The 24,402-nt window shown below is 32.4% G+C and overlaps 1 protein-coding gene across 1 annotated transcript; it reads left to right on the top strand.

The window, feature by feature from the left end:
* The first annotated feature begins 1,466 nt into the window (after window positions 1-1,466).
* LOC115884656 lies at window positions 1,467-3,051 on the top strand. Its single transcript, XM_030903314.1, has 7 exons — window positions 1,467-1,620; window positions 1,682-1,744; window positions 1,801-1,884; window positions 1,937-2,002; window positions 2,262-2,321; window positions 2,380-2,736; window positions 2,794-3,051. Exons 1-7 carry the CDS (start codon window positions 1,545-1,547, stop codon window positions 2,994-2,996), a joined length of 909 nt encoding a protein of 302 aa, XP_030759174.1. The 5' UTR covers window positions 1,467-1,544; the 3' UTR covers window positions 2,997-3,051.
* Window positions 3,052-24,402: the final 21,351 nt, after the last annotated feature.

The raw sequence follows: 24,402 nt of genomic DNA, 5'->3' as shown, positions 1-24,402 counted from the left end.
CCCTTGCAGGTACAGTTATACTGTAGACACTCCTTAAATCAAATCCTGCAGCTCTAGAAGATCCTTTGGTAGGAGTAAAGGCTCCTGGAATTGCTTTTACATATTTCAAGCATTTTCTCTTTTCCATCATCAATATTTCATCATCATCATTTGACTATGTTTTCAAAAAATGAGAGGTTTTATAACAAATAAATAAAATCTAAAGATTTTCTAAATGTTTTCCCTTAGTTCCCAACCCCATGGTTTTGTATCTGTATACAAATAATTAATAATTCTTTTATCATCATTCGGAGATAGAGCTATTTTTCTTTGGGCTATAGTATACACTTGATGTTTTTTTTGATTGAATTAAATGTTGTTCAGTTTCAAGAGTGGAATTATTAAAAAGACATTGATAAAAATCGTCAAAATTTATAGATTTAAGTGAAGATGACTTTATACCCTTAGCTTTTTTTACTAACATTTAAATTTTCACAACTATGTGCTTGAGTTCTAAAAATGTACACTTTAGATCGTAAACCAATAAATTCGGTCATTATTTTCATCTTTCATAAGACCTAATATTTTTTTGTTTTTTTGTGGTATATTATACACATTATTAGGAGGATAGTCTGAAGTAGAGGTAGAAGGCCGATTCTGCATCAGTGGAGCAGTGGAGCAGAGCGCACGGCGCATGCGCGAGGAGTGGGGGTACAGCGCAGGCGCGAGGAGGAGGAACACGGCGCAGGCGCGAGGAGGAGGGGAGCTGTCAAACGTCAAACGTCATATGTCAAACGTCAAACGTCAAACTTGTCATCTGTCAAACGTCAAACGTCATATGTCAAACGTCAAACTTGTCTTACGTCATCTGTCAAACGTCAAACGTCAAACCTGTCTTACGTCATCTATCAAACGTCAAACGTCAAACCTGTCTTACGTCATACCTATTATATACAAGGTGTTAATGAAAAACAAACGCTTTACATCATAGATTGTTTTTTCACACCCGGTATATATTCCAAAAAAAAAATCTTTCCATGTTTTAACACAGATGATAATTTTAACGTTTGACGATTGAGTTTTAATTAATAATGCCTTTTGGGTATTCATAAATAATAATAATATTTATTTAAACGGTAAAAATAAATCAAACTTGATTTATCCATAACGATATGATGAGAGCGATGTGAACAAGACAATGGTTTACAGTAAAATGATCTAATACTTCAATCTTTACGGCTTCCTCTCATGATGTCATGCTTTTGTTTTTCTAGAAGATGAATCATTGTGATGAATATTTAAGTAAAATAAAATAAATCAAACTTGGTGAAAAATACATTGTGCAACATTTATTCCTTATCGGAGTTTGCGGTCGGTATTATTTTTAATCGGACTTTGCAGCTTCCGGTATGACGACTATGATATCACGCGTTTGTTTTTCTAGATTGCGGTTTCCGTTTCCGTTTCCGGCCTAGCATTGTACCAGCAAACAACTCGCAATTCACGTCAGTCTCTACTTGCCTCTCGTCGAAATTAGTCGTTTCACTGTGAAAAATAAAAAAAAAATGTTTCTGTGCAGCACTTGTGGGGAATTGTTTTCCTATAAAAGGAATTTGACAAGACATGCGAAGACTTGTAATGGTGAGTTTTTTATTTTATTTTTTATATTGTGCAATATTAAATGTTTTTTCTATTTTTTTAGCCAATGAAATCCAAACTGCCACGCCCCAAACCAGCGTGGACGAGGGTGCTAGCCTTAGTAAACGTAAGTAAATATTTTTATTTTATGTTCTGGCTTTAAAAAATGCTTTTTTATTTTAGATATGTGCCAAAAATGTTTGAAATCCTTTAGCAGAAGTGATAGTTTAGGCAGGCATATGAAGATTTGTAAAGGAGCCCCTAATGGTGAGTTTTTATTTTATTTTTTATTTTATATTAAATGGTTTTTCTATTTTAGTCAATCAGCCTGAACCAAAAAATTTAGAGAAGACCTCCCTAAAAAGGACGAGCTCTGCCACTAACAGTAAGTAATTATATTTTTTTTCCATTATTTTTAAACTAATTAACTATTTAATTATTTTTTAACATATTCAACTATTATTTTTTAACTTTTTTTCCATTATTTTTAAACTAACTAACTATTTAATTATTTTTAACATATTCAACTATTATTTTTTAACTTTTTTCAATTATTTAAAACTAATTAACTATTTAGCATATATTTCTATTATTTTTTAACAGAAAGCATCTATTTTATATTAAATATTTTTTTTTTCTTTTAGTCAATCAGGTAGAGCCAGAGTCTTCGGTGCCAAAGAGAGCTAGACTTGGTTTCAATAACGGTAAGTTATTATTATTTTTTTATACACCTTTTAAATTAAAACGTATATTTTTTTTTAGAACACTTGGTAATGCAGGAGGAAGGTGTTTACTTAGTTAATACCTCTTACAAAAACCGAATTGCTACATACCGACTTTTATCGAAAAAAGATCCTATCAGCGTTAATGATTTTTTAGCTAATCTCCGCGAAAAAATTATTGCGTTGGTAAGGTGCCAAATCGAAAGATTTGGCAATGTGAAAGTCGGTATGGAGCTTTTCGGTCGTTTCCTCCTGCAGACAAAGGAGGTAGAGGAGACCAAGTCCTTTGGCTCTAGGTTCAGGGGAGCAAGTCAGGGCACCGATTTGGAGGAGTTGTTTGATCAGTTCACCACTATCATTAAGCGGAGATTCCAGGAGTTCAATGAAAAAGATAGTGGTAAGTATATAATTTTTTCTGATTTCACCATACTAATTATTTTTTCGTGTACATTAGGTTGGACTCTTCAGCAACTCCTTCACGTAGATGTAAGGGTAAATAAAATCAACCCACTAAAAGCCTCATCTTATATACCATTACCGAAGGAAATAGAAGCGAAAAGGGCTCGGAAAATCTATAGGTTGAAACCAATGGCAGCTATTTTTTACTTCTATTTTCCTTCGATTTTTTATTTATTTTTTTATTTATTTATTTATTAAGATTTAGTTACTTTCATGTTTAAGAGGATGGGTTAATTTTATTTTTGTATTTTTAGTGTATTCTATTTAGAGTATTATATTCAATATATTTTAGCTTACTACATTTAACATATTTATATTGTATACAAAATTTAGACGTTTTATACTATGTCTACTGTTTGATTTAAGCTTTTCAATAGTTGCATTCAAATTTAGTAATTTTTCCTAACATAAATAATTATTTTTATTATATATTTATTTTACACATGTATTTAACAGTAATACTGAAAAACATTTTTCAAACTTTTTTATATTGTACAAGACTGATTTTATAAAAAAAAAATGATTTAGAGTATTCTAAATAAAACAATTTTTTTCATTTCACTGTGTATTTATTTTCCACATTTCTCTCATCTAGTAATTATAAAAAATAGGTAAACAGTATTTAAATAACAATATACAATCATCCTCCCAATCAATATAAGTTTTCCATTTCCTATCTTGAATTATCAGCACTTTCACTTCTTCTTCAAAAGCATAGGTTATGTTTAAATGCCCATCAATTTCTATAGATTTATCACACCAACCACTATTAACGTTTTCATCAACAAAGTCCAGAAACGTTGAAAAACCTTCATATGACATTTGAATCTTCTTCTTCTCCTTGTTTGTACTTTGGAAAATAATTTGCTTTTCTGCCAGGTTCTCGGAAATGTTTAATGCTACATTAATTATTGGTTCTAATACACTTGATTTATCCATAACGATTTGATGATGAGAGCGATGTGAACAAGACAATGGTTTACAGTAAAATGAGCTAATATATAATGTACAGGCTAATAAGTAAAAAAAAAATACTAGATATTAATAGATTTAAATTTATTGAGTTAAAAGGTTTATAATATAATCATATAATATATGAGCATTATTTACAGTACAAGAACATATTTCTAGTCTATGATAATTACAATTATTACTGTATGATTGTTCTAATTTCGGCACAGGTCCAGAAGTAAATTCCAAGTTCACTATACAGGGTGGATCAAGATTCATTTCGTTGTATGTGCACAGCAGAAATTCCTTTTTAATAGATCCTTTAACGAAAACCATATCGACACCTTCCAATTCCTCCTGTATTATGTTATACATCGCCTTATAGGGTAAATACCCTGAATTATAAGGGATTCCATGAACATTGTGAAATATATAATTTATCGTCTTCTTATGGTGTATCGGCAGATGGTTGTAACAAATCTTCGGTTTAAACGTATAGGTTTTCATTTCTTTTCCATCGTATATGGATAATTCCTTAACCTCAAATTCGGGGATGGGAAATCCTTGTACGTCTATAACAACGAACTTCATCGTATCAATGTCTTGCAGCAACTGATTAAATTAGCGTTCTAACATGTCCTGATAAAGGTAAATATTCCATGACTCGATCGTATATGATGATACAAAATGCTCGGGTGTTTTCGGGGAAATTTTCCGAACTCTCAAATTCTAGCTTTACATCTATCACATTACTTTTCAGAGCCTCGTTTTGTTTTGAACAATCAATTACAAATAGGGCTCGACTGGCAAAAGCGGTAAAATCTAGCAAAGGTTCGCTATTGATCTTTCCCAAATACGATTTTTGAAAATCCGTATACATGGAATAGGCTTTAGTAAACTGTCTGGTTTTGAAATTTAAATCTAGGGATTCATATGGGTAGGCCTCGGAATTTAGATAAAGCTTGACATCTGTAATTTTCAAATTATCGAAATATGTGCCATCAGCTTTATAGTTATCTTTTCGATCTTCTTGGAAGAATACAACAACATATCTCGCTCGTTCAGATGCTGCCTTCACTGTCCATACATCTTTTCTCGCTTGTCGTAGAGCAGGTAGTTCATGATTTCCCATTTCCTAAATCCAATAAATACCGGTTTGTCCTTGGAAATTGCTTCAAACAATTTTAATTTCACAGAATCGTTCGGGTAGATATGTTTTACTCTTAACTCGATATTCAAAATGGTGATGTCTGCTTTCTTGTTTCCCTCTGAATTAACATAACAATTATCATCTTTTTTGGCACGTACAAGCTTTAATTTCTGCGTTCCCATAACCGCGCTAGTATAATCGGAGAAGACGTTCAATAGGAAATTCAATGGTATTAGGAGACTGAAATTATCCGTTTCTGGCTCATATGATTTCACAGTACCGTTCGGCCAATTCCATCCCGCCACATCAAGGGCAGTACTTTCATTTTGATTGAGACACAAGACTTTTAACGGTACTTATAAGCCCTGAATCTCGTACTTTATCGATTACTTTTCCATTCAATTCATACGTTATCGATTCAAATAGAAATGCTCCAACGTTATTTGTCAGGGAACATTTTCCTGTTTTCACAACTGTCGATACTTCTTCCAAAAATTTCGCCTCAATGTATAATTCAGCCTGGCTAATATCCATAAACACATCCTGCTGATTAATAACAATTTCTATCTCATCGCTGTTCTTAAATGATTTGGTGAATGGGTGATACGTATGCCATTCTTCTCGAGCAATGGATTCATCTACGTTGACCGGTTGGAATATTTGTAGTTTTTCTGATACGGAGTCCATATTTACTGATAATATGGTGAAGCTGAAGTATGCTCTTGGACGTGAGCGTCTGCTGTGGTGTACAAGTACTAACTGATTGATTGCTCTGTGAGCTGGTATTTAAATAGTAAGGTTTAAAAGTTAAACCCATTCTTTTTAAGCTCCAAACGTATAACAATGTCTTCACCTCTAAAGTTGACGGGTCTTGATTCCTGATCTAATATATCCAATGTAATGTTATCAATAAAATTTCTATTTACTGGGAGATAGATTAGATTCCTGGGTTCGATAATTATACTATAGCCAGGATCTACGCTTGGACTAAACTCGTACAGTGTATGAGATGGATTATTAATGTAATACGATCCAGATATGATATTGCACTCGGTACGTATTGTTACCACAGGAAAAATTTCCGCAGGTATATCTGATTTGTGCAATTTGTTGGCAGCTAAAACTTGCGGTGAAAATCCTAATATTTTTCCAATACTATCTTCAGGTTGAAAATCTATATCGTAGATACACTTTATTTCACACTTTAGTGTATTATTATTAGGGTGTAACTTTATAACGGTTTTATTCTTAGAACTTGCTCTTTTTGCAAATACTCTTCAATGTCGGTAATCTCTCGTAAGATCCTGTTGGAATTTCAATTATTTGCTTTATACCGTCTACAGAATAATGAAACTTATTTCGACCTGGTTCGATATTCGGTATTGAATTCCAGGTACTGAGAGAGATATCAGAGCTAGAGAATAACTGTATCTAGAATCGAGTTCTATTGGAGGATTAATATCCACGCTTAAACAGCTAGAACGACCTTTCAGTGTGAATGTCTGAGACATGACTGAGCGTGAAATTAAAACACATGTTCTTTTATAACTATTTATTATTATAGAGAAAGGACAATGCAAGATGACCACAATTATAAGTATTATATGTTTGATACTGGTCGTAATTATAATATATTTTACATTTCTTGAAATATCGAACAATTTCTTTTGGTGGGTTTAAATTTCCAAAACTATCAAAATACACAACTTTATCCCTTGTTTTTCTATATGCTACCCAATGAGTTCCATCTCCTTCAATCTCGTCCAAATTTACAACACCGCACTCGTTCGTTCTAGGTGTTTGTGGTAGAGCATTTCGCATAAATACTCCTCTGAAGTTGACAATTTTTAATTTCTTTACATATTTCTGTATATCTAGGTTAGACAAAGGTCGATTGGGTAGCTTTATTGGTAGTTTTTTGGCAATTGCTTCTGAAGAAATAATCCATATCCTGTCTTGTGTTTGGCAAGGTATAATCCGCTTCCTCTTTTACCCAACGCAATGGCTTCCATGGTTTCGTTATGTCGTTGAGATTCCTTTAATTTATCTCTTGCCGCTCGGCTATCTTGAACAGCTTTAGCGACAGAAGCAGCGCCTCCGGTAAGAGCTCCCAAAGCACTTAGGCCTGCGAAGAGCGGAATAAGAGGTAAAATTCCTCCGACTTTAGGTACTGGGATAACTCTAGGTACTTTAACTTTTCTTCTACCACCAGCTTGTTTAACACTCATGCGAGCTGCTCTCAGTGCTAGTTTAATATTATCCTTGAGGGTGCCATTACCATAATGTTTAATATGTCTCTTCACTTTATTAACAATAAAAGATTTGAAGGGTTTTCGTTTAACACCCATACCAAGCTTTCGTTTTGTTTTCATTGCGTTTGTAACAAGCCACGCAGCACTTTTTTCTCCGATATTAGAATCCAAAGCTTTAACTCTTTCCCACGCTTTTTCCTCCAACACTTTATCGGCTTGATGTCGTCGATTCAAATCCTTTTCTTTCGAGTATGCGATATCGTGCTCCTTACACGCTCGATCTAATTCGTTTATGCCTGGATCTCCTCTAGCTAATCGTTTAGCAAGCTTTGTTCCCGGACCACAATACTGGTAACCAGGTAAATGAAGTTCAAATGGTAATTTATTGATAGCCCTATTTAAGAGACCTTTACCCTTTGACGTTCTCATTACAACTGAAGACGTGATCGAATAAACATCGTATATATGTGAAAAAAAAAATGAGAAAAGTTAAACAGAAAATCGATATTGATGTTTGTAATTTCGATATCGCACAGGGTGATGCTAGAAATCGACATAGCGATCTATTACCAAATACTATAAGGGCTATAATCTGTGGCCCCAGTAATTCAGGAAAAACGAATGTGATGTTAAGTCTTTTAACAGATCCAAACGGACTTCGGTTTGAGAACGTGTATGTTTACTCAAAGTCTCTCTTTCAAGACAAATACACATTTTTGCAACAGGTTTTGGATCGTATTAAAGGTGTTAATTACTACGGATACAGCGATAACGATAGTGTATTGGATCCCGTAAACGCCAAACCCGACTCTGTCTTCATATTCGATGATGTAGCTTGTGAGAAACAAGATAAAATTAGAAATTATTTTTGCATGGGTCGTCACAATGCAATCGACTCGTTTTACCTCTGTCAGACCTATTCAAAGATCCCTAAACAATTGGTTCGAGATAATGCTAATATGTTGATACTTTTCAAGCAAGATGATACTAATCTTAGGCATGTGTATGATGATCACGTAAATACAGACATGTCGATAAACATGTTTAAGGATATATGTTCTGAATGTTGGAAAGACAAATATGGATTTCTTGTTATTGTTAAAGACTGTGATATTCACAAAGGCCGTTACCGAAGCAGATTTAATACCTATATAATACCATAAACATAGTTTAATGGTTAGTATGTAAGAGTCCTTGATCGAGGATACACCTAGTATCAGACGATCCGATTGCAACAGACCTGATTGAAACAGACCTGATTGAAACAGACCCGATTGGAACAGACCTGATTGAAACAGACCTGATTGAAACAGGCCCGATTGTAACAGACCTGATTGAACGGACCTGATTGAACGGACCTGATTGGAACGGCCCTGATTGAAACAGATCGAGTTCGAAATGCCTAAAATATTAACAAAAGATGAGCGAGAAGTTCAGAGAAAGATTATAAATGCTGCTAGACATATACGAAAAAAACATCTAGCCTTGAAATTAGAACGTGATGAGGGAGATGAAACTCTAAATAGAATATTGGGACCTATAACTATACCCTTAAATAAACTCGCAGACAGAACAATAAAGAACAAGGAAGAGGAAATGTAAAGATGGAAAAGATAACACCACCATCATCGATAAAGAAACAGCCGAAACCTGAACGCAGTTCTCAAAAGTATGTTGAATTCCAGCCGACTGAAATGATTGCGGAGAAGTCTGGAAACAGTGATAATGATGATGATGATAATGTTTTTATGGAAGTACAATCACTACAAGCATTTAAAGATGCTAACGAAGATCTTCAAAAATCAATTCTAGAACAAACTGAAGTGTACAAGAGCTACTTGGATCAGTATCCAAAAATAGCACATGAATTTATCGATAAGTACTTTATAGATTCCGATGAAATAGATCATACGTATGGTTTACAACATAATGCACCAACTGAAACTTGGAAAATGGGGACGGAAAAAGTGGATTTTCTTCAAAATGGTGATATACGAGTAGGCGATTCTATTTACAAAGGAAATCGTGGTTTATATGAATTGTTATTTCTAAAGAAACCTATGCACTTTACTGAAAACGATAGAGTTCAATTTCAGAAAATATTGAAGCAAACCAACGTTCACAAAAGAGATTTTAGTCCATTGGGACAATTGAGAGGTAGTAAATCTGTGAAATATAGGGATTTCGTTAAACCATTGATTACAGCTGCATCTTCGGCTTCGCTTGAAGGTTCAAGACTTAGGCATTCATCAGCCAGCAATATAGCACAGAAAATCCCTAAAACCAGATCGCAAACTAAATCTGGATCCGCACTACTTGAGTATAATGAAAAACCTAAAGAATATATTTATTATGATGACGTCAACGAGTTGGTGGATAGATTAAGTAAACTGGATGCCTCTCAAACAGCAGGAAACGGAAACCATACGAATGAAATAATGAGTATTCTTGAAGAATTGTTAGAACTAGGTGTAGTTGAACCTATAAATAAAGTGTTATACTAGATATTTGAGCATTATTATTTCAACCATGAACAAGTTCGGATGGTCTTTATCTTCCAAGCGAAGGTTAGTACACCCTCAACCTGAATTTTCCCACACACCTGAAGGAGATTATGATTTTGAAAATCGAAAAATAACTAATGTTGAAGACCCTACAGAAGAGAGCGATGTATCGACTAAACGATATACTGATGAGCTAGCAGGGAAAGTCCGCGAAGAGATAAAATTTCAAGCTCGTTCTATGGAAACAATAAACGCATTTAACAGTGTTCTTGCCGAAAGATTAGAAGCGTTAGAGATAGACTTACAGGAGACGTTTTCAAAAATTTCAACACGTCTAACGGATATGGATAAGAAATTTGGAACTTTAGAGGATGAGATAGTCAAGAAACTGCATATAGATCTGATATGCTGGAAAGTGCGATAAAGAATTATACAGATACGGTGATTGAAAATCCAATAAGGCTAAACGTCTAGAACTGGATAGTATCAATTCTAAACTATCAAACATTGAGCATGATATACAGAACATTGATACGGATATAGCAGCACAATATCAGAGAGTGCTTGATTCGTTTAAGACAATAACAAACCAGAAAATAGACGATTTATCAAACGATTTGGGTGATGTAAAAGGTGTCCTTGAAGATTTATTATTAAGTAAAAAAAATTCTAACCCAAAATAAAATATAAATACACATATACCAGCACTATTTCGTTAGACAAAGCGATGGGTTCTAGAGAACAAGTCGTTAGGGAACTTCATAAACCCGCTCGTATTAAATTCAAAAGACGAAGATTTATTCAGTATGGTTTAGACGATACTTTTGCCACCGATCTTGCTCAATTAGATCAATATTCTCGAGAGAATAAGGGCTATAAATATATCTTGGTTGTGATTGATTGTTTTTCCAAATATCTATGGACAAAACCTGTAAAATCAAAATCTGCACCAGACATTACTAAGGCCATGGAAATCATATTGAAATCTTCAAACAGAATTCCTAAAAAGTTGGTGTCGGATAATGGCAAAGAGTATTACAACAGTCAGTTTCAAAATTTGATGAAAAAATACAAGATCCAACACTACAGTACTTTTAGTCCTTTGAAAGCCTCTATAGCTGAACGTGTAATTCGCACTATTAAGGAAAAATTGTTTAGATCGTTTACGTTGAATGGGAACCATAGATGGCTGGAATTACTAAATAAAGTTACAGAAGACTATAACGATACGAAACACAGAACCATTGGAATGAAACCGAAGAATGTGGATAGTAATAGTGAAGAGAAACTACTAGGTGGCGTTTATAGTCATATTAAGGTAGCGGGAAAATCAAAATTTAAAGTTGGCGATACCGTTAGAATCTCAAAACAGAAACATCTTTTTGAAAAAGGATATACGCCAAATTGGACCACTGAGCTTTTCAAAGTATCTAAAGTAAAAATCACAAACCCTGTAACGTACCTCTTAGAAGGTTATCAAGGTAATCCCATCAGCGGTGGATTTTACGAAGAAGAATTACAGAAAACTAAACAACCTGAAATCTATCTTGTAGAGCAAGTGTTGAAAAAGAAAGGAAATAAAATTCTAGTCAAGTGTTAGGATTCGACAAATCACATAATAGTTGGATTGATAAAAGTAAAGACATTGTCTAAACCTCTTCAGTATTCAAAATGCATTCATTGTGTAAGGAGTGTAATTTCCACTGTTTAAGTCATCAACATAAAAATCAGTGTTGTGTAGAATTAGAACCTGGAATTCAGCTTGTTAGGTGTGCTTTTAAAAATCGAATTAAATCTTATAGGATAACCTCTGAATCACATCCGAATAATATTATCCTATATTTAGATGCTCTTAAAGATACTATTGTACGTTTACTTCAGGAACATATATCGATTCATACCTCCATCAAATTCAATATGGAATTATTTTGTTCATACATATTAGGATCTGAAACGAAAGAAGATATTAAATCGTTTAATTCCCGATATGATGTTGTTTACGAAAATACAAATCTGGAGGAAGTATTCAACGAGTTTAAACAAGTCTTAGTGACGAAATCTGGTGCTTTCCAGGAAGAGATAGCGGTTGGTCGTTACGTAAGATTCTATTTTTAGAATTGAATATAAACAAGTTTAAACAAATAAATTAGTTTGGTGGTGGTAGGGGAAGGAAATAAAACATATACGATCAATTAATAATCGTCAAGACATCTGTTTGTGCGTATGTCGATATGAGAGCGCTAGACATAACCTCAAATTCATCATGTTCCTCACCAGATTATTTCGAGTATCTAAACAGTATGGTTTTACGAAGTAATACGGAAATCAAGAAAGAACGCAGATTATTGGCTGAAACGTGTTATCCCACGAAGAACTTTGATATTGTTGCTGGAATAAGTATCGCGAAAGGATTGGTACCATCAGTTAAAATTGTGAACAAATTATTCAACCTACCCAATGAACTAATAATAATATCATTTGACGATACGGATTGGTTCGAGTTTTTGAACATTGCATCATCATTTATTTTGGTACCTGACAATGAGAAAATGGAGAAAACTGTTCAAGCCCTATCTGAAAATTTCACCGTTAAAGCAAGCAAATTCTTAGAAGAGTGGATAATTACAGTGATGTGCTTGGGTGTGCCGTTTTGTTTCACTATGGAAGACATTCGACATTCAATTAGACTTAAGACCTTTTTACGATAATCTTTTACATTATATTAGAGCTTGTAATGTCTCTGAAGAAAATTGTTTGGAAGAAATTAAAAAATATTGTTATTTAAATGTTTGTGAATTATCATATTATATGTTGGAATTTCTAGAAATTAATCCAAATAAACTCAAAAATGATTTTCAACTCATATGTGTATTTACCGCTTGTGAATAAATGTATAGAAATAATAATTTAACGCTTTATTCTTTAGTATTATTTAAACACTTGAAGAGTAAATATGTGTAAAAGGAGAAAGATGTCTACCGAAGATATAAATTTTTTACTAGAGAAACATTTGGCTAATTTACAACAATTAAAAGAACTTATAAAATTTTACGAAGAGAAACAGTATATGTTTTCGAAACTTCTAGAATTGAAGATCTCCCATAAACATACTAAATGATTTGTTTGGATGACTCGCCCTACGATATACGCATAATTTTTTAAATCAAAAGTTTATTGCTAATTATAGGTTAGAGTTACTTGTAAAAATAACACCTTGTAACTGTTGTGAATAAATGTATAAAAATAATAATTTAACGTTTTATTCTTTAGTATTATTTAACCACTTGAAAAGTAAACATGTATTTGGATTTGGCAAAATATACTACAGAGGAGTTAAAAGCACTGTCTGTAGAATTTCTAGCAGAGCATATTAGCCCCTATACGCTTTTAAATATATGGTCTCGACTTCCTATCGAATACAAAAATAATTTCTATTTGCAAACCAATTGCCATGTTTTATTCACTACAACAGACCTGATCAAGTGACTCATATTGACGGTCCTCCCCCTTCTCAAGCAAGATGCCGAGATTGTTTATATTCTCTCCGTCAACATAGCTAAACAGTCATTCAGTATCCAGACATGGCGGCGTTAAGTTCAGCTTTTATTATATTTGCCGTTATAGTGCAAAATACATTCTATATAAATAAACCGAAAGATGTTATTGAAGCTTTCGTATGTTTAAAAAATAATGATTCTACAACGAAGTGTAAATGGCCAGAAGCTTGGCAGAGATTGGAATATAGCAATAACGGATCGGTGGAAGTTTTCAAACGTCCATTATCGGAAGAAGAGACTAGGAATAAGACGAACATAAAATATAAAATAAGGGTAATCTTTTCAAATAGAAGTGTTGGAGATCAATCTGATTGGCAGATGTTACCCATCAATTTTAACGATAGTTCAACTATGAAAAATCAGACGTGTAAAAAGGATAAGGAAGAACCTACAGTGATTTCATATATAGTTCTATTTTTGTATATAATTATGACGTTTATATCATCTGCTATAATAGTATTTAGTACCTGCGCCAAAATATCAAAAAGTAAATGTATTGCATACTTTAAATAAATATTAAAAATTTGTATTTTGTTTTCATTAACACCCTGTATATAATAGGTATGACGTAAGACAGATTAACGTTTGACGTTTAATAGATGACGTAAAACAGGTTTGACATATGACATTTGACGTTTGACGTTTGACATATGACGTAAGACAGGTTTGACAGATGACGTAAGACAGGTTTGACATATGACGTAAGACAGGTTTGACAGATGACGTAAGACAAGTTTGACGTTTGACATATGACGTTTGACGTTTGACAGATGACGTAAGACAAGTTTGACAGATGACGTAAGACAAGTTTGACGTTTGACATATGACGTTTGACGTTTGACAGATGACGTAAGACAAGTTTGACGTTTGACATATGACGTTTGACGTTTGACAGATGACAAGTTTGACGTTTGACGTTTGACATATGACGTTTGACGTTTGACAGCTCCCCTCCTCCTCGCGCCTGCGCCGTGTTCCTCCTCCTCGCGCCTGCGCTGTACCCCCACTCCTCGCGCATGCGCCGTGCGCTCTGCTCCACTGCTCCACTGATGCAGAATCGGCCTTCTACCTCTACTGTCTGATGTATCAAATTTATGAATGACTTGCTTAATTGAGTTATAAATATCGTTCACAAAAAAATGGTAGATAAGAGAATCAGTATCAGTATATAATAATTTTGCTTTTTCTCCAAATTTGTTTTGAATAGAGTTATAATGAAAATCGTATATAAAAGTCTTAGATAAATCTAAAATGGAAAATCCTACATAAATTGGTTTATCAAATTTAACTTTTACACGTTTCATTTCGATTATTACCATGTCCTGATCAAAAATGGTACAACTATGAAAATTTGGTTGCGAAATATAGTATTTAGCACCATACCTTTCTGACCATTTCGTTACAAGTTTAATATCTTTATATTTACGAACATTCTCCATAGTCTTACCAAATACAGCATTGTTCATCAGTTTGTAAAAGTTTTTTTCAAATTCGTTTTTACTATTTTTTCGCAATGCTGTATTTAAATCAATGTAAGACTTTAACCAACAAGACTGTTTAAATTTTAAAACTCTATGAATTTTTGTTATTTTTAATCCTAAACTAACGGCTTGTTGTAAATTACGATAGTGAATGATATATTTTTCCTTATTATATAGAGTTGTAAGTAATTTAGGAATCTTTGAACCAGCAGGTATTCTCCTTTCCGGACATAATGGTAAATCTTTGTGATAATCAAAAAGTTCTTGAGGATAAGTAAGATCAACTTCAAAGATATAACCAATGTCACTATTTTCAGGAATATCTATTATATTTGGTAACTCATATATATCTTGAACCCATTCAAAATGTGATTGAGGCAGAGGCATAGACATAGCTGCTCCATATAAATTATTAACATCATAATACATAAGATATGATGAAGGTTCATTGTCATCAAATTGGTTTTCCATATATTTATTATTTGCTTTTGCATATCGATTAGAACATTGTGAAACACCCCCTCGTATACCTTGTTCAATAAACATAATCATATCAATGTCAGTTAACAATTCAAGCTCTATATTACTAATTTTCAGCATAGATTGGAAAGCTAATCCAGGTGCGGTAAAAAAATTAAGAGCACATAATCCATAGGTCTTCATACATGTAATTCTAAAATTTTCAAAAATATCAGCAAGTAACAAAACATCGGTTTTTAAGTATAATTCTGCATATTCTTGTAGATTTTTAATGCTAAACGTGTTCCACACTAGTTTTGCATGCTGATAATCCTCTTCGGAAATATTTGTTTTATTAAGAGAACTATAAAATTGATCTTTTGTAGGCAATTCAATGTCTTGTAATTTTTCCCAATTATTTAGGTATTCATAAGGAAAAACTCCTTTACGTGACAACAATTGGAACTCTACATGCTTTGGATAATATTTTAGAATAATTTCTTTTTGATTATCTACTAGATAAGATGCTAATTTATCGAGACTACTAGCCATAAAACGAAACGAATCTAAAAATCTAAAATTAACTTTTGTGTTGTGAATATATTTTGTAAAGGAAATGTATCGTTCTTTGTTTAATGGTAAAAAACTCATGTTTCCCTTAATCTGAGTAGCTAAAGCCCTTATCAGGAAGTGACTATCATAGCCTGAGAGATTATGAAAGATAACAGGTACTGTATGAGAATCCTGATAATTAATATTGCAGTGAGAATGAGCAAGACCTCGAAAATCACCCGTAAAATGTGAATGATCCTTAACAATTGTATCATTTTTATTAAACGGTATCAAACAAATGTGACACTCTTACTTACAGCTTTGAATATATTGGTATTGTGCTTGTGTAAGAGGTTTCATTGGAATAATGTTACAAAGAATATTATGCACATCTAACGCTATAGTATTTAGTTCATTAATAAACCAATTTATACAATCTTTACCAGCGTACAGATTAAAACGTGAAAGTTCATCATTATATGAACATTTCAAATAGTATGCAATTCTAAATGGTTCATGTTTTTGACACTTTTTCGATTTTATATTAAAACTATTTTCATTTTTCACATCGAAAAGAATACATTCCAAGTCAGCATAAATAACAAAAGGAACACTTTCCTTATACTTAAATTTTGAAAATTTTAATATTTTTTCTTTTTCATTGAGTGATTTCATAACTTGAAATGTATTCATTTTTTTACAACTAACTGAATGCTTTTCCAAAATTGTTTGTGATATAAATGAATTTAAACAGCGTTCACATAACCATGATTTATTCTTTCGATTAGGTAACTGTTTATGAAGTAATCGAGATAAATTTTTAATAAGAGCAAAATGATATATTTCTTGTGTAAAACATTCAATTTCATTATCATCATCACTACTATTCACATCCTCAATATCAGAATGGTTTGGTAATAGTAGTAAATTTATTTTAATAGAAAAGTCATTTTTACTTAAAGCTAAAGGAAAAATTTCGTTTTTTTGATAGCTGAAAACGTTTATAGAAATTTTATTACATTTTTCAAATTTTGGAATATCCTTTAAATGCATAGGAAATTGAAAGTTTTCATAGCTTAATTTTCTTTTATCTTTTCTATAGGTTATTTCACTAAAATGAGGATAGGATGAAACACGATTAGAATTAATCGAAACAGGATTTAAATATGCAACTATTGACCAAAGAAAACAATATTCATCATTATTTTTTATGTTTATTACAGATTTCGTTTTGTATATAAATTTAGGTGTATTAACAAATGTAGAAAAACCTGCAGTAATAGGTACAAATTTATTTATATTTACTTTAAGTTGAAGAATTTCATAAAGTGCCCAACCACTATCTCGTTCTTGAAATTCTGATAATTTTGTTAAAATATAATTTCTAATATATTCCTTATACCACTTTTTTAAATTTGTAGAATTATCAATTATTTGATTTTTAGTAGTAAAATGCTTTACTTTTCTATTTCAGAATTAGTAGGTTTTATAAAATTAGCTAAAAAGTTAACATTAACTTTAATCATTGAAGCCTTCAGAGCTTTCTAATTTTAATTATAAAACTTCTTAAGGTCTTTTTTAAAAATATGTATGGATCTTTTATGCCTAAATTTATTATTGCACCTGTTCGAATCCGCCCATTAAAACATGAATCAACATCTACCCAAACTAAGTTTTCTGTTTTTTTAGTCTTTATACGTTTCTTTTTTAAATCTTCCCTATACTTTAATAACAATGATAATTGAGACTCTATAAAATTTTTTCACACAATCTAGTTTATTCTTAATACATTTTCTAATATTTATAATAAACCCCTTCAAAATTTTAGTCCATTTTAAAATTTCATCTTTAGATTTAATTAAATGTCTTACCCTCTCAAATTTTCTTATCACTTCATTAGCAACACCATCAATTTTTGTATTCATATTTAATTTGTTATTAATACTTAATGCAATGAGATTTCACCAGTAACTGAATGTTTATATAGTCACTTCTGAATATAAACAATAAATATGTTTTTTCGATTTAACTGAGTTAATTGTATCATAATTCAGAATATTTATTCTTATTAGAATATTAAAATTAATTGGCTACGATCATGATTTGTTTGCATGCATATAATTATCGTAAATTTTCCACAAATAATACATTTTATCACTATCTAGGATTTAATTAGATAATTGTGTAACTTTATTAGATAAATTGTTTTCACAAAATATTAAAATTAATTGCTTACGTCAATCTAGTAATTATCCTTCGCTGTTGTGCTTCATGATTATTACACTCTGTAGATCTTCAAAGTTAAAAATTAAACGACCTAATTACATTAACAAGTAATAAACATGTTTATTTTTGTAAAAATATTGGGTAACTAATATGTAACGTAACTAATTAACGTAACGAAAATATTTTTACGTTAAGCATAATAATATATAACTGTTTAATAACTAACATGTGTAATTAACTAAACATAAACTGAGTAAATAAACCTTCCTATATCTAAATAAATACTTTAGCATTATTATAAAAATTACTAGATTGATCGACGTTATTTTGCGCTTTCCCACCATTTGCTATGATTGGAAAAGTTTTAAACAAAATTATACAGGAAAAAGCCTTGGGTATTTTGGTGGTACCAGATTATTAGATATAAGTATATTTCTGGTATATTTATGTATATTAGAAATATGTACAGGTGCAGAGTAAATTCTTTATACTACTAATCAACTGATCGATTGATAATGGCTTTTGCCGAATGTGTCAGTGCAGGCAGATATCGGTCTATTGTAAAACTGAACAAATGTATTTGATTTTTGAGGCCAACCCGCTGTATTTCTAATTACTTCTATATTAACCCCTTTTCGTAATGCTGCTGATGTGCTCGCATGCCTAGTGCTATGCGTTGAAAACTTTGTGGTATCAACCCCACTTTTACTGAGAACTGTTTTAATCCATCGGCTTATTGTTTGAGAACTAGCTGCATGATATGGTTTTCTATGTGTTATAAACAACTTGTTTTCTTGTTTTGATCTGAGATTTCAGGTTTTTTCTAAGTAAAACTGTAATGTTTTTGCATCACATAGAGCAGGTTTGTAACGAAAGAAAGGAAAAACTATCAATGGCTGAAGTTTTTTGTAACCCGAAGTTTTTATTCGGTCGGGTATTCGGATTCCTATGGTATGTTCGAAGGTTTTGATATTTTCCAGACATATTTTGGATATAGTTTGAATTTTATGGGCAGTGGTAAAGGATATTAGTGTTACTAGATTAAAATTCAGCTGTTCTAAAGATGAACTTTCCAATGGGATTAATTTTTATAAGTAGGTTAATACCACACTCGGGTCCAAGTAGTTGAATATTTTGGTTGAGGGGGGTTTAAATTAAACGCACCTTTAAAACATCTTTTGATAATATCCTGTCCATTTTCAATCGGGGGAAAAATTAAAGAGAGTGCCGCTCTATGAGTGTTTAAAGAAGAAAATGAGGCTCCTGAATGTTTAATATGCAAAAAGTATTTTAGCACTATAATATTAGTGTTATATTCCAAATAGTTATGACCAATGCTCATACAATAATTCCACCATTGCTTAAAACAGTTATCGTATTGTTTAATGGTATTGTCCGATAATGAGGCAATTAATGTTGGAATTATTCCTCAGGTGTACCTCTTCTAATAAACGCCCCCCGTATAACCTCCCCGCTACCAGGGTAAGGTTTTGAATGTCTTTCAACGTTGATCTGAAAGAAGATAAAACAATACCGTCAAAATATGGAAAACTTATGGGTTCGCAAGTTAGTAGTTCTTTAACCTAGGATACCAGAATTGGCTAGGCTAATCTGATACCACCAAAATACCTAAGGCTTTTCCTTTATAATTTTGTTTAAACTTTTCCAATCATAGCAAATGGTGGGAAGGCTTAAAAATAGTACATTGTACCCCCAGCTCATTGTAAACGCGTCTACATACATGGATTCTGGATCAGGCTTCCATGAAATAAATTTTTTACATTTTTTGTTCTGGTAGGTGGTGAACAAATCTATATTAGGCGTTCCAAATTTGTTTACGATCTCATAAAATACATTGTTATTTAATTCATCATGTCTAAAGCTGTAGAAAAAAGTGTGTGGGGGGGGGGTAACAACATCTTGTGTTATCCGGTACGTGTTCTAATAGTCAAATCAACACAGGTGTAGTACAATGTTATGTCATCCTGTTAATGCCATCACTGCCATCAGCAAGTCCCATAAGAATATTATGGTTTGTATGACCTTCATTTTTAAACAGGATAGATGACCTAACATTGCAAGAAAGTTAACTCGGAAGTTATGATTACTACACTAAAGACTGACGTCACACCTATTACACAGATTACTAAATACAGATGCGTATGGCCGCACAGTGGAACGAGCTTATGAGAGCGGTTGGACATGAGATTTTCTTCTCAACACTTAATCCAAAAGCCGAAAAAATAATTTTTATATACAGTAATAATGTATAAACAGAACAATTTTAAATTTCAATGAAAGAAAGTGGTTGACTCATTACAAACCATCTACAGGGTGACCTAAAAATATAGTATGTTTTGGAAAAATCTTAGAATTTTTAAATGCTTACAACTTTGCCAAACTGTCGTGGAATGTTTTAGTTTTGATCCTTTTAAAAAGAAATAGCTTTAGATTTTACCACTGAAATCCAGTAATTTTATAAATCCAAGATACCCCTAAATTTTCTAAACTATATTTGCAGCCATGCCATGATCAAAGTAAAACTACACTACTAGCTTCAAAGAAAATATTATTAATGGTGGTTATTAAAAAATGTACAAACGGTACTTTTCACCCTTGTATTACATTTTAATATGTATACAAGAAAGATTATTTATTTATTTTTTTTAACTCTTTGAAAGAAAATTCAAAAACATAACCTATTAAATGAAATATATCATGCAATGCAAACAAAAACATAAAAGGCTATTCTAACAGTTCCAACACATTTTCTGGCAACTCTGGATTTTTTAGAGTGTTTCCTAGAATGGCATTCCCTATATTTCCTAAAGAGTTTGTGGTTCGTTTCTTGAGCCTCCTCGCTTAATTGCCCAATTGGTAAAACTGCTTGTTCAATAAAAGCTGCTCCGTGAATCAAAATCTTATGCACTGACACAGGCATATAGTACCATTCATATAAATTACTATACATTTTTGCCGTTTCCAAACAGTATTCTTTGATTTTACCAATATGAATTTTTTGGTTAGAAGAAATGCATTTAAGAATGGTACTAAATCGGGCTATTAAATTTTCATCTACACCAATTATCTGAGCGCTGAGTTGGGGATTGCTAAAAATTTTCTTGCTGTATTGCCTGTGTTAGTAGTTCCTTTTCCTTTAGTAGTTCCTGTTTCCTTGTTCCTGTACCACATCTATAAGCAGGCCAGTTTTACTTCTAAATTGTTCTTGGATTTCTGTCTTTCTTTCTTTTTTTAATGCTTTTTTTTCTTCACTTTTCCCACTCCATGACTTGAAAGGAAGATTATATGCCCCTTGTATAATGTATTCAAAGCATCGTATCCACGCATGAAAAAGTCCAAACAAAAACTTGATTCTTTTACCGGTTTTGACAATAAATATTCAATGTTATTCATCTCCTTAGGTGATGCACCACACACGAAACAGTTCATGAAAGATTTTGTATCTGTAATATACTGAACGATTTTTCCATCAATCATTGTAAAAGTAAGATTATACTCAATTGTTATATTGTGATACAAATACGGTACAAGATTCGAAATATCTTCATTAATTGCACCAACTATTGATATTACGTTCAACAGAGGTACTTAGACTGCATATAAACATACTACTATCATTAAACTCACAGTCTTCAGCTCGGCTTGGTCTGCAGCTCCAAGTTTTACCATCATTAGATACCATAGGGGTAATTGTTTTGAAAATTCTCTCGGTAGTTTTGTCCAAAAGTGCCTGCATATCAATTTTAGCATAAGAGTCTGTTATGATTTTTTTTCTTTGGGTGTGTAGCGTTTTTTAAACAACTACCACTGCGAACGGCAGCTTTTCATCGGAGAGCAGTCGTGGATAAGGTATTTCACTGGAAAGAAAACTAATTAAGAATAATAAACAAAAAAATAGATATTGGGCGCCAGGCATGTACAGAGATAGAAAACACAGTTGTATAATACTTAAAACTAATGACTATATTTATTCATGATGAATGCTGATGGTAAATAGCATTGTACATTTTAATAATTATTATAGTGGTTATTTGTTGAGTAAAACTATGTATGTAAATAATATTAAATATGTTCTACGAAAAGACTATGAAAAAATACAATGCGTGTAACGTTATAGAAGATATAAGAAAAGTAGCATTACTTTATTTAAATTGTTAAATTTATACGGTGTTAAATCAGATGTGTTGCAACCTGTAGATTCTAGAATCTATCTCGTTATTCATCTGTTAGTATAGCGTAATAATAATGTCTATAGAAAGTAATACTATTACAATGCGTGATATTATGAAATCTAGATCACACTTTTACTACTGCATCGACATAAATATCCTTAATAATCTAACCACTAAATATAGTCTGTACGCTATTGTTTAAAATGTACGTTACTGTTTAAGACTGAAAACATTTTAGATGTTAAATGCAAAACTAGAACTTAAATATACACTTAGCTGTTCTTTTATGTAACCCTGCTTCAAACAGTAGCAGCGCGAGGAGGTCTAGCATCTCTGTACTGTCTGTCGGCGATCCAGGCTTAGAAATGGGGGTGAAGCAGCACGGGGCTCAAGCCACATCCACGCTGGGGCACTCTATGTGTAAGACAAATCAATCCTACTGGGGACACTTGTCCATGGGACATCCGTCCATAAGATAGTGGCACAAGAGAACACTACTAGGACCTTGAAAAATAGTCCATACCTTGGACACTTGTCCGTAAGACAATGTCCGTCCGTAAGACCCTAAGAACACGAAACTCTTGTTTAAAATCAAACACCGTCTAATAAACAAAATGAACCTACCTCGAAATACTTCCGAGGGCTCAATAAATAATAAACAATCTGTCCTTTCTTCCAAATGACATTCTGGAGGACAAAAGCAAAGGGACGCCAACGTGCCAGCCAAATACAAATACAAGTTGGGACATCCGTAACTCTACCCTAAAAATATTCAATAATAATATCGAATCTAAAAGGATAATATCTCATCTTTACCTGTTGCTTTGAAATAGCAGCTGATTCAGATTATACAGCAAGATTTAAATAATCACCATTTCTAAAAGCTGGGATAAAACAGAGCGTCAAAACAAATTGAGGTTAAGCACGGAGAGTTGACAGAAGCGATGTTGACAGCGCGCGCCTTCACAGAATAGTAACAGGGTTGTGTCGAACGATCACAGGGTTGGCGACCAGGGAACGTAAAAATTACGCGTCAAATAATCTATCCGGCCTGAACGAGAGGGAATCCGGTGATGATAGGCCAGACATCATATATTATATATAAAAAAGACATGTAACGAACTAAAAACGTTACAGGTGGGTAGCAATCTTTTTTAGCATTTTGTATTTGGTAATAGGAAGGAAAATTAGTGGTGTACTTACGAATAATATTATACTGTTTTTTAGTTAAATCTGCACCCACAAAAATATTTAAACCTTTTTCTTTAGAGATATCCTGATGCTGTTGTTCGGATTCAAAAGTTAAACTTTCACAAAACTTTTTGATTTTGCTTATATGCTCAAGGTAGGTATTAATAAAATCAAAAATATATGAGCATCTGATGATTTTAAATGTTTTTTTGCAACAAATGATATGTGTTCTTCTGGATATTCAGATAAGTAGTGTGTTCTCCTGCTTTTTTTGTCGATCACTTAAAGTTTCAAAGTCTTGTAAAGATGGCCCTCTTGCTTGTACTAGATTATTACAGTCTTCGTCATTCGTCAAAAATGTTGTGTCTAACCATTGTTTATTATCCTGCAAAAACCTTTCCTTTGTTTTAGAAGAATCATTCCATTTTTTTATCAACGTCCTACTAAATCTTCTGATCTTCTCATTGTATTTTTGATGCAAACCTTCTCTAGAAAACCTCAAATTACTGAATAAACATTCGCAAATTACGTGGACATCACTGATTTTAACATTTTTTTCTCTCAAAAGATTAAATATCTCACGAGATACAATTTTATTTAACTCCATTATTTCCATTAGTTTATACTTTCGTAGTTAATAATAAGACTACAAAACAAGGCAAGCAAAAACAAAAATTCTTTAGCATGACAATTCAAAGCCTACTAAGTAAAAATAGTACCCACCAACGATAAGTCAGATTGTTAATATTTAAAAAATTATCGATAAAAACTTTAAGCAAAGCCGACAAAGATAGCAATATTGCTGAGAGCAGGGTCGGATTCGTTTCATTATCGCTTTATAATATATACATTTAAAATTATACGGTACAATAACTTTATTATAAGCAAAGGATATAGCAGTAAATCAACGCACTAGAATATTTTTATTAGAAACAAAAAAGCTCAACGCCGCACTTTAACTCGTTTCTTTTTCCAATAGTTTATAAGTTTTCCATATATTTGTAGTACCCTGTATCTGTTTTTGATTTGAGCGTCATTTTGTATTTATCCAATTAATAATTAAATATTAATAAATTTATAAAAAAATA

Source organism: Sitophilus oryzae, unplaced genomic scaffold, assembly GCF_002938485.1.
Source record: "Sitophilus oryzae breed Bouriz unplaced genomic scaffold, Soryzae_2.0 scaffold_30_pilon_pilon, whole genome shotgun sequence".
Lineage (NCBI taxonomy): Eukaryota > Metazoa > Arthropoda > Insecta > Coleoptera > Curculionidae > Sitophilus > Sitophilus oryzae.
Note: the sequence above shows the minus strand (reverse complement) of the source record. Positions and strands in the feature narration are given on the sequence as shown.

What these genes read in the sequence shown, in the direction of transcription:
- LOC115884656 (XM_030903314.1), top strand. Translation starts at nt 1,545, where the DNA reads ATGTTTCTGTGCAGCACTTGTGGGGAATTGTTTTCCTATAAAAGGAAT. An exon ending in GACGAGCTCTGCCACTAACA is followed by an intron (nt 2,003 to 2,261) that starts GTAAGTAATTAT and finishes TTTTTCTTTTAG; the next exon opens with TCAATCAGGTAGAGCCAGAG. An exon ending in GTTCAATGAAAAAGATAGTG is followed by an intron (nt 2,737 to 2,793) that starts GTAAGTATATAA and finishes CGTGTACATTAG; the next exon opens with GTTGGACTCTTCAGCAACTC.